Source organism: Phalaenopsis equestris, unplaced genomic scaffold, assembly GCF_001263595.1.
Source record: "Phalaenopsis equestris unplaced genomic scaffold, ASM126359v1 Scaffold220451, whole genome shotgun sequence".
NCBI lineage: Eukaryota > Viridiplantae > Streptophyta > Magnoliopsida > Asparagales > Orchidaceae > Phalaenopsis > Phalaenopsis equestris.
In genome coordinates this window covers 110,569-124,754 of record NW_018238735.1, presented here as the reverse complement: position 1 = coordinate 124,754, position 14,186 = coordinate 110,569, and the positions used below count along the sequence as shown (strand labels likewise).

The 14,186-nt window shown below is 37.7% G+C and overlaps 1 protein-coding gene across 1 annotated transcript in view; it reads right to left on the bottom strand.

The window, feature by feature from the left end:
- Window positions 1-12,868, bottom strand: part of LOC110037509 — a 44,031-nt gene extending 31,163 nt beyond the window's left edge. The window contains exons 1-3 of the mRNA XM_020742170.1: window positions 12,419-12,868; window positions 9,397-9,483; window positions 444-533 (exon numbers count right to left, since the gene is read on the bottom strand). Coding sequence (XP_020597829.1) covers window positions 444-533; window positions 9,397-9,483; window positions 12,419-12,478 — 237 coding nt within the window. The 5' untranslated portion in view covers window positions 12,479-12,868. The remainder of the gene's footprint in view (window positions 1-443; window positions 534-9,396; window positions 9,484-12,418) is intronic.
- Between the last annotated feature and the right edge of the window lie 1,318 nt (window positions 12,869-14,186).

The following is a 14,186-nucleotide window of genomic DNA, read 5'->3' as shown; positions in this document are numbered from 1 at the left end:
ATATATATATATATATATAGATAGATAGATAGATAGATATCTTGTGACAGTCTGAAGCATTAACAACAATAAAAAAGGGCTCAGACTACTTATTAACATAATCTAATTTAGCAAAACTAAAAGAGTTCCTTTGGTCATTCCTTATAGTTCACTTCACAGCCTTACACATTGAATTTCTCATAATATTGTTAGATATCTTGTTAAAACAATAACCATCTCATCTCGTACAACAATTAGAAACAGTGAATAAAAAGAGACATAGGACGAGACAAATCTGATTAAAAAAAAACAAACAAACACTGCAGATTTCATGAATATTTTAAACAGCTTACCTGTTTAATACATATAAAAATATGCTTTCAAAAGCACATGTTTTTATTGATGTATTTCTTAGACCAAAAAAAACAAGATATAGCCAATAATTACAATATAATTTGACTTACAGTTCGCTGTCCTGGCATGATACGGGAAACATGATTAAGTTTCAAGTGTTTTTCATCTTTGCCTGAGAACCATATTAACATGGATTCGTCCTGGAAAAAAAAATTTTCAAACCTACATGAGCTCTGTGCTATGAAAATATAAAAGTAAAACTCTAGCTGAAGCATCTAATAGGTAAGGGTGAGTGTTTGAAGACTGATTTAACCATATAAATAATTGTCAAAATAAGGCAGCATGGTAAATACATCCATCTTTTTCATCAGCAAAAATAAAGTATGACCACAGTAACATGAAAACTGTACTAGATCTCATTCACAACTGATAGTTAATATGTGTTGAAATATACATCAATCAAGATTAGTTCTCAAATTTATTTCATTTCCTAATAGTTATTTTTCTAATTTAATTATGTAAAGTTTCTAATCTTATTTTTCAGGTACAATAAAATAAGAAAATGTAGTCGTACAATCAATCATTTTCCACACAACTCTCTACCCATTCTAACATTCAATTTGGTATGGAAAGCATTAAGATTCTACTCTCTATGAAGCTGAAAAGAAAGGGAGACCCTCATCTATGTTGATGGATATTAAAAGCTAATTTTTATCCGACAAAATGATGAAAAAAAATGTGAAAGATCTATTGGAAAGAAGACAGTTGCAGGTACCAAGAAGATCGCAACAACCACCATGAAAAAGATAGTAGCTAAGAAAATGTCAAATCCAAAGCTGGAAATCAACTTCAATGGAAAACACCATCGAAAATATGAAAAATCATTAAATAAATGTTGGGCTAAAAGATTTCAAAAAGAACAAACAAAAGATAAATCCCAATTGCTCTCTTTTTTCTGTCTGTCACATAGGGAGAGAACCACATAGGGAGAGAACCAAAGACAGCCAAAAATTGTCCTAGTAAAAGTTATTTCTGAAACATCACTGAAAAAAGCTTTATTGCTCAAAAAGCTAATTTCTCAAACGCCCTCACTGAAAACAAAATTAAACTAACTATATTGATAGTAGAGTCGAGAGCTTTAACTCATACGATAGAAGATAAAAATGTCTTCGGCGATTAAAGACCATATTATAAAAATTATAACATCTTCCATGCTATTAGAATATTTAGCACTTGTGATAAAGTAGAAGGGAAAAGGCCCAAGAAAAAAATCCGAGACAGAAAAAAATAATCAGAACAAAGACAAGATGCATCAATCAAATTAAAGATACAAGAGACAAGAGTTTCCTATCCTCGCAATCAGTCGAGATATAAAAATCACTACCTGAAACTCAGAATGTCACCACCAACAACAGAGGCAAACAATTGTCACCACCAAACGCCATAGATATAAACTAGTCCCCGTCCGTGAACCGCAAAGGAATTATATGCCCTCACAAAACTCAATTGAACAAAATACCCGTAACACAATAAACGATCACATATTTATAATCAACAAATGACATAAACCTAATAAAATTAAACAGACAGAAATACCCTTGTTGTTAATAGGAGTGTGTAGCAACCCTGGCCCTAGAGAGAGGGTCAACCGACTCTACCCCACTTGGGACTAAGCAGGTATGGGGTCCCCTCCCAGCCCCAGGATCAACTATCAAAGTTGAAAGAGCTTCGACCCCATCTGTCGAAGCTTTTGACTCCTCATGATATGGCATCAAGTCGGCCACGTCAAAAGTGGCGAAGCCGTTGTAACCTCTCGGGATTAGAGGGACATCAAGTTTCGGCACTTGTCACAGTTAAGTTTTTTAAGTTTTTGGGGGGGAGGGGGGGAGGGGGGGGGGGGGGGGAGGAGAGGGTGTATGGGACCGATTTATGGTGCAAAACAAAATATTTAAGATTTAGGTAGGTAAAGAATTGGCTCTAGTTTGGTGGGTTAAGGATTGGGAGGTGAAAGAGAATGTATGCGGCTAATTTAGGGTGCGGAAAAAAATATTTAGGGTTGCTAATTTTGAAAATCGGCAAGGAGAAATTAGGATTAAGTCAAGATTTGGCTATGACATGGTGGGTTTAGGTTTGGGAGGTGAAAGAGAGTGTATGTGGTTGTTTTAGGGTACAAAGAAAATATTTAGAGAAAAAAAGCAAGCGGGATGGCACAGGGTTTTCCTCCAAAAGCTGAACCGGATTGGCCCAAAACAATTCAGCTAAGAGAGGGGGTTGAACCGGCCCCCTCCACCCCTATTTTCATTAGGCGGGAATTTTCACGTCTTCCTGTTTTCATTTCCAGCCCATCCCACTTCTATTTATATGTGTTTTTAGGTCTTAGCAAAGTTGTTTATGTTGTTTTTTATTTCAGATTTGTGAGGACAACCGTCAGTGCCCTAGTTTCCCTTTGAGGGTTGCATCAGATGGTTAGGGTGGTGATCCGGCTGTATCCCTCTCCCCGTTGGTAATTTATCTTCTACGACTTCCACCTCCACCTCCACCTCCACCTCCCCTCTTTGTCGTATGCTAGTTCTCCCTGCACCCCCATGCTTCCAACCACCAACAGCCCAGGCTTTCCCTTGCAACCAGCTTTTCCTCCTCTTCCATGAAACCCAACTGCAGCCCTTCCTCCCCCTATTGTCGTAACTCCCTCTCATATCCCATTATTCCTTCCCCTCCCTGTGGAATCCACCTGTCGTATATCCTTAAAGGAATTTTCCTACAAGCCTTGTTGCAGCCTCCACAAATCCTCGTAGCCATCCTTTGCCTTAACTTGCACTTGATAGTGCTTCATTCTTGATAGTCTCCTCACCTCTTGCTAGTGAGGGCTCTACCTCTCATGATGAGGAACTTGATGTCAAGGAGGCCCCTCCGAAGTTGGAGGATGACTTCTCTTCAATCATCGATGAGTTGAGCGAAGTCAACTTAGGCATAGTTGACGATCATTTTCCCACTTAAATTAGTAAAATCCTATTTGCTTCTATAGCTAGCAGAATCATTGAGATTCTCAAGAGATTTTGGGAATGCCTTGCTTGAAGCTATTCCTAAATGCCTGGTTTAGCTCTAAAGATTATTGTGCACAATCTTGTCATTTATCCGAGTATCACTCTGATAAAACGAACCTTAGGAGAATGTGGCCCGAGATTGAGCTGAAAGTTATTGAAGAAACAAAAAAGCCATACTCTGCCTTGACCTGTACCCCGTGAGATCCGCACCCCATGGAATCCAGCCTCTCCCATATCTGTACCCCAACTTCCCAACAGCCTCCTCTAACCAGCAACTAGTCTTACAATCCCCCTTGCTCCTGATGATCTGGCTCTGTGAGAACTAGTTTCGACTTCCTCCCCCTCTCAGCCACCCTCTAACTGACCTCTACCAGTTGTCTAGGCACCGACTATCCCCATGGACTCCGTCTTAGGGTGTTTTTTTCAGTTTATGTTGCTATTTTCCCTAAGTGTCAAGAGTCCTTGTTTGTAACCTCGTTAAAGTTCAGCAATAATATAATTATTTCTCTTATGGTTTGGTTTTCCTCTGGTATCAGAGAAATTAAGATTATGTTAAGATTTGGTTTGTTGGATTTTGGTTTGGGAGGTAGAAGAGGTTGTATGAGGTTGATTTAAATTGCCTAAAAAATATATAGGGGTTACTGATTTTGAAAATGAGCAAGGGGGAATTAGGGTTGGGTCAAGATTTGGCTATAGTTTGGTGGGTTTAGGTTTGGAGACTTAAAATATTTGTTTTTCCCTAATTTTTATAAAGAATTCTATCAAATTGGTATCCGAGCTGTAGATTTTTGGGATAACCACCGAATCTCAGCGTAGAGTGACACTTTGTGATTGTGATTGTGCGATCTAGGAAGCCAAGGACGGGATCAAGGTGATGCGCACAGAAGGTGAGCAACGGGGTCGACCTTGCGATACAAAAACGATAACAGCTGGTTGGGAAGCCTCCGACGAGATTGCCTATCTTGCGATACAATCGAGATAAGACTAGCTAGGAAAATTATGATGGTATCGCGTTCAAGCACAACGTCTGATATAGTTGCGGAAAGAATTAGTTGGGATGCAAATGCGGGGATAGAGCCATACAGTGCTTGTAGATCACTTTTTTTTTTTTGTTGAGAAGCCAACGAAGAGATCGTGTAGTACAGACAACATGAAAGTCGAAGGAATGTGGCGTAAAGGAGTTCTGCGCCATTTTTTATCAAAACTGACAATCAGGATAGTGGCGTAAAGGAGCTTCACATCACTTTCACAGAAACTCGTGATCGGGATCTGTGATGTACAGGAATTTGAATTGCAGCTTCAGAGTTCCGCGCAGTTTCTAATAATTCCACAGAACCATGTACAAAAATTTCAGGATTGCGGCATTCAAAGTTCCACGAACGTCGAACCCTTATATTTGACACTAACTCTATCTCTTAATCTTTAGTTGGTCATCACACTTCAAAAATATTCTTGATTTTTAAGTTTTTAGAATCATATTTTCCTTAATTTTTTTAATAGCTAAAAATTATTATTATTAAATGCATCGTTATATTTGTTCAAAATCATTACCTAATATGATTTAAGTTTGACTAATTAATTGAATTGTATATGCATATAACATATGTATGATATAGAAGTCAGAAGCGCTCTAGTTTAAAAACTACCGCTTGCTTCTCAATTTGCGCATTGAAGGAAAAAAATTGTGCCTCACTTTACATTTAGTCCTTTAAAAATAATGACATTAATTGTTGTTAAGTTGAATCGACATTTTTTTCCTTCTAGCAATTAAATATTTCAAAAAAAGAATGCCCTGAAAACACGCCTTAACAGCCAATATCAATATATTTATTGATATTCACCGTAATTTTTGATGCGGAACTCTACTGTGTATGGAGAGGACACGAGATTCCTGAATATCCCACGACTGACACACATGGAGTGCTCGTTCCAGGCATCCTAGGAGAATTGACCGGCTCTTCTAAAAGTGTTTAGCACCTCTTTCCCACATAGGGGTCACTCTTATTCATCCTATTATTATATATTTGTGTTTCTGATGTTCTAGTGTGAGTTTGTTTAGATTAGCCGCTAGCATCCGTTTTAACCCTTCGAGGACTGTATCAGAGGGATTGGATAGTGTTCCTGCTATATCTCTCTCTTTTGAAGTGGTGATTATCTTCCCCTATCCCCTCCCACATCGCTCTTGGCAGCCCCTTCTCTACTACAGCTGCCTCTTTTGTCTATTTTCTACAGTTCCTGCTTCCCAGCCGCCTTCCCCGCCCCTAGGATGTTGTTCCAACTACCCATATCCAGTTCCCTCGTCGCCTCACTGTTGTTCCGACCACGATAAATGCCCCTTTGCAGCCTTGGTTGTTGTTCCAGCCATTATGAACCACTCCACAGCCACCTAACCACTGTCCTAGCCCCCTCACATGCTGCCATCGTTGCTTTAGTCTTCTGTATCTGCTGCCATTGTTGTTCCTGTCTTCCATCTTCGCTGTCGCTATTGTCTCAGTCCTCCCCCTTTGCTGTCATCATCCCAGACAGCCGTGTAACACTGATATCTACTACGCACTTGTTGTCTGGAACTGAAAAAACAGTCTTGTTTTCTACTTGTCAACCACCTTGTTCACCATCCTGCCACCTTCCAGCCCTCACCAATCACCACCACCACCTTGAGATCCACCTTAATTTGAGTCGAATTGTTAAGTTTGTTGTTAATTTCTTTTCAAGTGTGTCGGTTGTAACTGCCTTTTTACATTTCCTATTTTTGTTTGAATTAACTCTGATATCATTTGGTATCAGAGCTAATCTAACTCTAGTCATATCTTAAGGTTTCTAGCATCTCTACCTAAATTTTCTCTTTACCACCCTATATCATCCCTACACACCTCTTTTGACCTACCCACAACCGAACCTTAATCATACCACCGAGGAAATAATAATTGAACACCGATCAAAAGTTTACCATGGAAGAAATATAATAACAACTCTGCTAAGTGCTACAATGACTCGATGAAATTGAGGAAATGAGAACATCTGGACAGGTCAGCCATAGCAATAACTATGACTTGCTAGATCGAACAAATAGAGTAAATCTCTTCCACCATGTGGATTCCAGAGATGAAGAACCTCCACTCCGAAGATTTAACCTAAAATATATGAGATGTTAGGACTCTGAAGTAACGGTGGATATACAATATTTTGACAGCGCACATGAATCCGGATGAGATCAACGAATGGCTCTAAACCTTGGAATATGTCTTTTGAGTGCTAAGACGTCTCACATAACGAAATAGTGAAACAAGATACAAGCAAATAAAAGAGTGAATTATTTTGATAGCAAAATTTGAAACATATATAGCAGCATGAGAGAAAAAATAAGATCATTACTTGGTTCCAGATGAAGCGAGAGATGCAGCACCAGCATCTACCAGTTCATTACAGACAGGATGTGCAGATCCTAGATTCAAAAGAGAATAGGCAATATCATTGGATGACCACCACACCTCCAGGCAGAGTCCAACCCAAAGATCGAGTAGCAAGAGTACACCGAGTGAAGCATCTAAGCAGACTTCCCCTAAAGAGAAACTATTTCTGAGTGGAGTACATGTGGAGCCAACCAACATTCCTAAATTTATCCAAGTCAAGAAATATTTTAAGTAACAGATTTGGCATAATGAATCAGTTTGCACAACCAAGAAAATGATCTATTTCACTGATCAGAAAGCAGTTGAAGAGATAACGGTGATCCAGAAGAAGATGAAGATTTTATAGAGGATTCTCAACTTTCAGCCGACGATGCAGAGACACCAGCAATTCCAAGAGACTCCAGTTGATTTGAGAGTAATTGTTCTAGAATATAGTGAGTTTGAGATAAGGAGCATTTAGACAAAGTATGAGATTGTGGTGTCTCGAGCTACCATTTTGCAAGCTTTGAGAGAGCATCAAAAGCATTTGCCTTAGTTGTCCATCAAGGTCATGAGTATGAGATACCGATCTTAGACACAGAGCAATCCCAAATTAGAGAAATTCAGACTTTTCAAATATATAGACTGCTTCAAGAGTTGCCTCTGTTGAGGGATGTCTAGTATGTCTGAGAAAACTCTTTTGTACCACTTCTAGAAGCTCATATGGAGTCATTAAGGTATTCAATTCATTTTAGCATTATACCCATCAATAGCTGATCAGGCATGATGGATGAACCACAGTTTTGGAAATCACCTCAAGAGCTTTGTAGGAAGGAACATCCTTATAATAGGATCCAGATTCTTTCAAAGTTGAAGAAGAAGAGCCCTCTCCTGAATGGCTGCCCTTTAGTATAGCCCAACCTACCATAGATTTCATCCTAATGTTTATTCCTCCTGGTAAACCAGTTTATCAAACACATCCAGCAAAGTACGAATGGGAGGAGTGGATTAGAAATCTACTTTCTCGAGATTTGACTCGTGAGAATCTACATCGTCGTGCATCTCCAGCTCAAGTTGTTTTAAATTGGATGGATAATTGTTCTATAAGGATATGTTTTGGGATGAAAATACCTACAAGTGATGTATTTGGAGTTGGCAAGATTTTTGCCACCTTTAATGAGGCTGACGTAATAACTATGAAGAAACAGAAGCTTTGAAGCTCTCCGAAGACTAACGTGGGTGTCTCCTGTGTAGGGAGCAAACGCAGGATTCCAACAGATCGAGCGACTGACACGCCTTAACCGCTCGATCGAGGCATCCTGGGAGAGTCGACCGGCTCTTCAAAGTGTTGGCGACTTTTTTCCCACAAGGGTGGGGGGAATCCTATTCATCCTATTATTATATATTTGAGTTTTTGATGTTATAGGGTTAGGTTTTGGCGTGAGTTTGTTAAAAAACAGCCTTCAACAACCATTCTCTCCCTTCAAGGGTTATATATGAGACATTGGGTAGTGCCTCGGTTGTATCTCTCTCCAGAGGTGGTGATTATCTTCCCTTATCCCCTTCCACATCCTCCCACATCGCTCTTGGCCGCTCCTTCCTTGTTGCAACCACCCAGAACAACCTCTTTTGGATGTTTTCTACAATTCCTGCTTTCCAATCACCTTCCTTGTCCCTTGGCTGCTATTCCAGCCTTGGCTGCTATTCCAGCCTTGGTTGCTATTCAAGCCACACCCATGTCCAGTTCGATTGCTGCCTCGTTGTTGTTCAGGACAAGTGAAAAACCCCTATACAACCTTGGTTGTTGTTCCCGCCATTCTAAAACACTTTACTGCCACCTACTCGTTGTCCTAGCCCCTCCTACGTGCTACCATTGTTGTTCCTGTCTTCCATACCGGTTGTCATTGTTGTTCCAGCCTCTATATTCACCATCGTTGTTGTTCTAGCCCCCTCTTCTGCCAACATCCCAGACAGTTGTGTGACGTCGACATTTGCTGCTACTTGCTGTCCGGAACTTAGAGAATTGTTGTCTTGTTGTTTTCTACTTGTCAATCACCTTGTCCACCATCCCACCACTTTCCACCCCTCACCGATCACCATCACCACTTCGAAATCCACCCTAATTTGAGTTAGATTGTTGAGTCTGTTGTTATTTTCCTTCAAGTGTGTCAATTGTAACTACCTTGTTTTTCCTATTGTGTTTTGGGTTAACTTCGGTATCAACTTTTCTCCATGAAACAGATGTGGCACTATCTAAAAAAGTCCATGCTTTTTACTATTCTCATTAAAATTGACCACTTCATGAGGCAAATATATGAAAGCATTTAATGACAGGAACGTATAAAAAGATCAAGAAAGGCTTCACTAGATTCGAATTGAATTTCTAATAGCCTTCCATGTTGAATGCAATTACGAAAAAAAAAACAGCTAAAACCTATTTAATTACAGATTTAAGTGTCCGGGGGAGATGAAAACTTCCAGCATAAGATGACATGCAAGATACACTCAAACCACATATCTTTCTCAAACAAAACATGTAATATAATGATAGAATTATGTACGTTCAAAGAAACTGGTTATTGAAGAGAGACTATAGTTGAAAAAATGTGGTGTTGAGTATAGTACTTTACATTAGACAGTCTAAATGGACAAAACTTGGGCTTCCCTCTTCGCCCATACTTGAGTAAATATGCTCCTTTCTTAAGAGCGGTAATAGCCTGCAAGGAAAGTGACAATAAGTAAATATCATTTATTGAGGGGCAAGACTTCTAACTTCTAATGTATGCTACAAATGGTGGAAAGTGCAATCAGCATACATGATAAATCTGCATAAAATTCTATGAATCATATTGAGATATATGAAATGTCAAAAAGTAAGCTGCAACACTAACTTAAAAGCAATACCATCCACCCTCATCATCATCATTATAGTTTTTCCAATTATTTTAAGTTGGTTTTACTTTTCTTCTCTATTGATTCCTGCAAGTGCTATTAAATGTATTAACCATATTTTATGCCTTTTTTTTTTGCGCAACATCTAGCCTTGCTAGCTTTGATTTATCCATTTCCTTGATATTTATTTCACATTCTATATCATAATTGTATTATGCCCAGTCCAGTTATCTATTTTTCAAATGTACTATTCCCACCATCTCCTGCATTTACTTATTTCAAACTCACTATTCCTAGTTTTACCACTCATCCAACATTACAATCTCCTTTCTACCATAACCAACCAATTCAACTATGTTGTCAGACACTTCTTTGTTCACTAACACTTAGATTCATAAAATATAGTTACTCTAGTTGAAAAATCACTTATAAAAGAAAGGAAATTTACATGCATACCGCAAAATTCTTATGTATTTACATATCTAGCACCTAAAATTTGATATTTACACATGGCATCTTGGTGTCATAAACTTATGCATGAAAAATGTGTATTCACTTTTGAAAAGATAATGATGGTGGTATTTTTGATGTGATGTTAATGATTTGAGTGGTATGCATGTAAATATGAATGCTTTGGTGTTTGATATGTAAATACATAAGAATTGTGTGGTATGTATGTAAATGTCCCAAAAGATAACTACATGTAAGAATAGCAACATGGAAAATGAAAAATAAAAGCTTACAGAAATTAAAAGATTCTGCTTGACAAAAGGGAAAACATAACGAAGTGCACATAAATGCCATATACCGGAGCAGTTACACAAGCATATATCTAAAACACACACGCACAAAGAAAAGCTACAAGGGAAACTCCTTTGATATATCCCATCCTAAATCTAAGTACTCGATCTGAATCTGATTCCAACCAGTACAATTAAATGCCCTGTAACACTGATTTTACTCAAGTACTTTGAACTGAATAATGTGGCACTAATCTAAATTCCAGCCTTTCCAAATGAATACATTTCATAAAAAATTGAAATCCAACCTTTCTAACTCAATTCCGTGAGGTGACCAAATTGGTGAGTTAGACAAAATCCTGAATGATGTCACTTATTGTTCATTCACTAGCAACAATGTTAAAATTTATTAAGCCAATTGAGTAATTAATAATAGAATAAAAAAATGTATTTATTCATGATTAAGGGCATGCTTAATACATCACCAATGCAAGAACTGGCAAGAGTTGACGTAAGCAGCTTTATTTTTGCATTTACAAAAAAAATATTCTATAAATTGAACATTTGACTCTAAATGACAATAACATAACCACCCTGCAGCCCCACCCTCTAACTTTCATGACTTATCCATTCCTAAATCTCAAAATAGTTAAGAGAGATGATCTTACCATATAATAAAGGTTAGACGTAACCTTTGAAATTCAAGAACATTCAAATTAAAGAAATGCGTTCAAAGTGCCATTTAAGAGTCATTCATTTCCTTCTATTTGCATGCAATTACACAACAATTCTGCAACCAGCACAATAGCTCTGGTCATAGCAATGTGCTAACAAGTCATAAATTCATACTAAGCATGAAGCATTATCAATTGGTGGCACGGAAATCTACTCATAAAGTTCTTCCAACTTAATTTTATAATCATAATCAACAAACCAAAGAAACGCAAATTTTCTGGGAATATACTGTCCATGACAGATGCCGACCCACTTATAGGAATAAAAGGATTGTTGTTGTTGTTGTTGTTGTTGTTGTATACTGTCCATGACAGACAATGCAACACAATATCCTAGAATGCAAATAGAATATGGCAGCTGTTCTAAAAATGTGTTCTGCATGATCTTGAATCCATGGAAGGAGCGCCAAAAGAACGTACAAAATTACAGCGTGTGTATCTTAAACAAACAAAAGGTGCAGCTTAGCTGCTTCCTGGAAAGCTTCATGAATCAGCACGCTACCATAAGTGCGGTATAAATCTTCTAAATTTTGCTTCTCAACAATTCAAGGTAAATGTAACTTAGCCATAAAGAAGAATGATAAGAACAGGATAACAGATGCAATAACTTCCATCATGAAAGGGATCGCAGAAGACCTAATATTAGTAAACTCCACGATAGAAAAGAGACTGGAATGTGGACAATATTACCTTACAAAACATTCTATCACCAACCAAATTACAATCCGCACACAAACAATCTCAGCCCAACTTTAAAATCGAAGAAAAACAATAAAAAGACAGATTTCAATCTGAGCAACTGTAAATCAGCACGGATAAAATCAACAGATAACGCAAAAGAATGTCTCATTTTGATAATAGCTAGACAATTCACCATTCGTTAGCTCCCAAGAACTAAAAAGAGCTCCAAGAAAATACGTGCAAAAATCATCAGCGTCAAAACCTATCTCTACCGATACTGCATAAGCATGTCATCGCCTAAGTCTTACGAGGCTTGAAAACACGCAGCGAGCTACAGTCAACGTAGTCCAATTTATTGATTCAAGACAAAAATTCATGTAAATTTAAACAACTTCCACTTACTCCATCCCTCCGTTTTTGGACTCAAATTCACTAGTATCAGAACCTTCCTCAACAAGCGTAACTTAAAACAAACAAAACGGACTACCCTTCCCCAGAACATCCACAACCAGCACCGCATCTCAAACTACTAGAATGGCGAAAACATACGATTCCAGCAATATCAACAGTAGCAAAGCTGAAAGAACCAATCGTCGAAATAGTACCTGCTCGATATCCCTTTCAACATGGCCACTCCTTGCATTATCCGTAGCTGCCGCCGACATTCTCCACACCCCTCACCAAGCATTAAGATCCGATCCCACTCTTCCTATCAATCGAATCTCCCGCCATTCCCAACTCGCTCGAGCTCCCGTCCACCTCAATCTCCAGCAACACGTCGCCGAATCAGCAAAACTCAGCCCTCCATCGGCAACAACCCACCGAATCCCCCCATCATCCGGCCCCTCCGGTACCGGAAATGCAGTTCAACGACTCGTGTAACCACTGCTAGCCGATGGCGGTCTTCGGATCCGAATGGCGGCGAAGCACAGCTCCTACTTTCACGTCGGATCGAGGGCGAAGATTGCAGGGGTAGAGAAGGAAAAGCACGAAAAGAGAACCCCCTTCTTCTTCTTCTTCTTCCTCCTACTATTCTCCTTTTTTTTATTGGTATTTTCAGCCCTTTTATCACTGCAGATCGATCCATGCCAAGGAGGGCGAGAGCAGCATTACTGCACTTGAGTGGATTAGATCAAAAAACTCCCTGTAAATAATAAATTTGCAAAAACACCCGTGTCAGTCAACCCGGCGGTTCGGTTTCTGGACCGGTCGTCCGTTAGCCCGGCCACCTGGGAAACCGCAAGGAGAGATTGCAATTATCACTCTTTTGTTTTCTAATCATTTTTTAACATTTTTCATTTATTTTTATAGCATTATTATCTTCAAGGTCATGTACAAAATATCATTAATATTAACTTTTTTAATATAAAATATATTTTTAATACATATAGTTCTATGCAATTATGATATTGAATTATATAAATACATAAATAGATGAGCAAAGCCCAAAATAAAAAAATTAAAGTTGAGGTTTTTATAGCCTACATCTAAAACTTTAAATATATGCAATTATGTTATATTTATGATTTTAAAATAAATTGATATATTTGTTTGTATGAGTAAAATATTTATTCATGAGATGTGAGCATTAAAGCATGCTAAGCTATCATATAAGAGTATTTGAAGTTGAAATGCTCTAAAGTTTGAAGTGGATTATTCTCATGAAAACATCATAATATATTGGCTCTTTATACCATAACAAAAAGCATGACATATGTATGTATATAATTGACATGTATAATATATATATGTGTGTGTGTGTGTGAGAGATCTCGAGATGACTAATATCAAATGATGGAAAAACAATGATTTTAATGTCAAAACAACAAAATATTTTTAAAATACTTCTGAAATGAATTTATTTTATCTCTAACAAAAAGTAAAAATATTTTGACATCACTCATAAGTTATTATTCTATAATAAAATTAATAAAAATACAGTAAGTTATTCTTCATTAATCCTTTTTTTTCTTTTATTTGATATATATTCTTCATCATATTACTTAAATTCATAATGACATGAGACTTAATCATATACATGTCTAGCACCTAGTTGAACATTCTTAATTCATGAGTAGGTGTGATAACGTGACATCACATAATGTGACATGTATTTGACATGAACAAAGACCTATTAATTAAAGACTTTGCTCTCTCTCTCTCACTCTCATGTCTTGAACTTTAGAGTATTATCAAAGTGTGCCTCTAACTCAGAGTACACCCTTTGAACATTCACCTTTTTAAAATATTGACTTTTTGAAACCTTCAGCTAAACTCCTAGAGTAATTTTTTTTTTTTTTTTGTCTATAGAGAACTTTAAACTCAATATATTTTGAGGAAATATCTAGGGCACACTTCAAAAGGAGCTTAGTT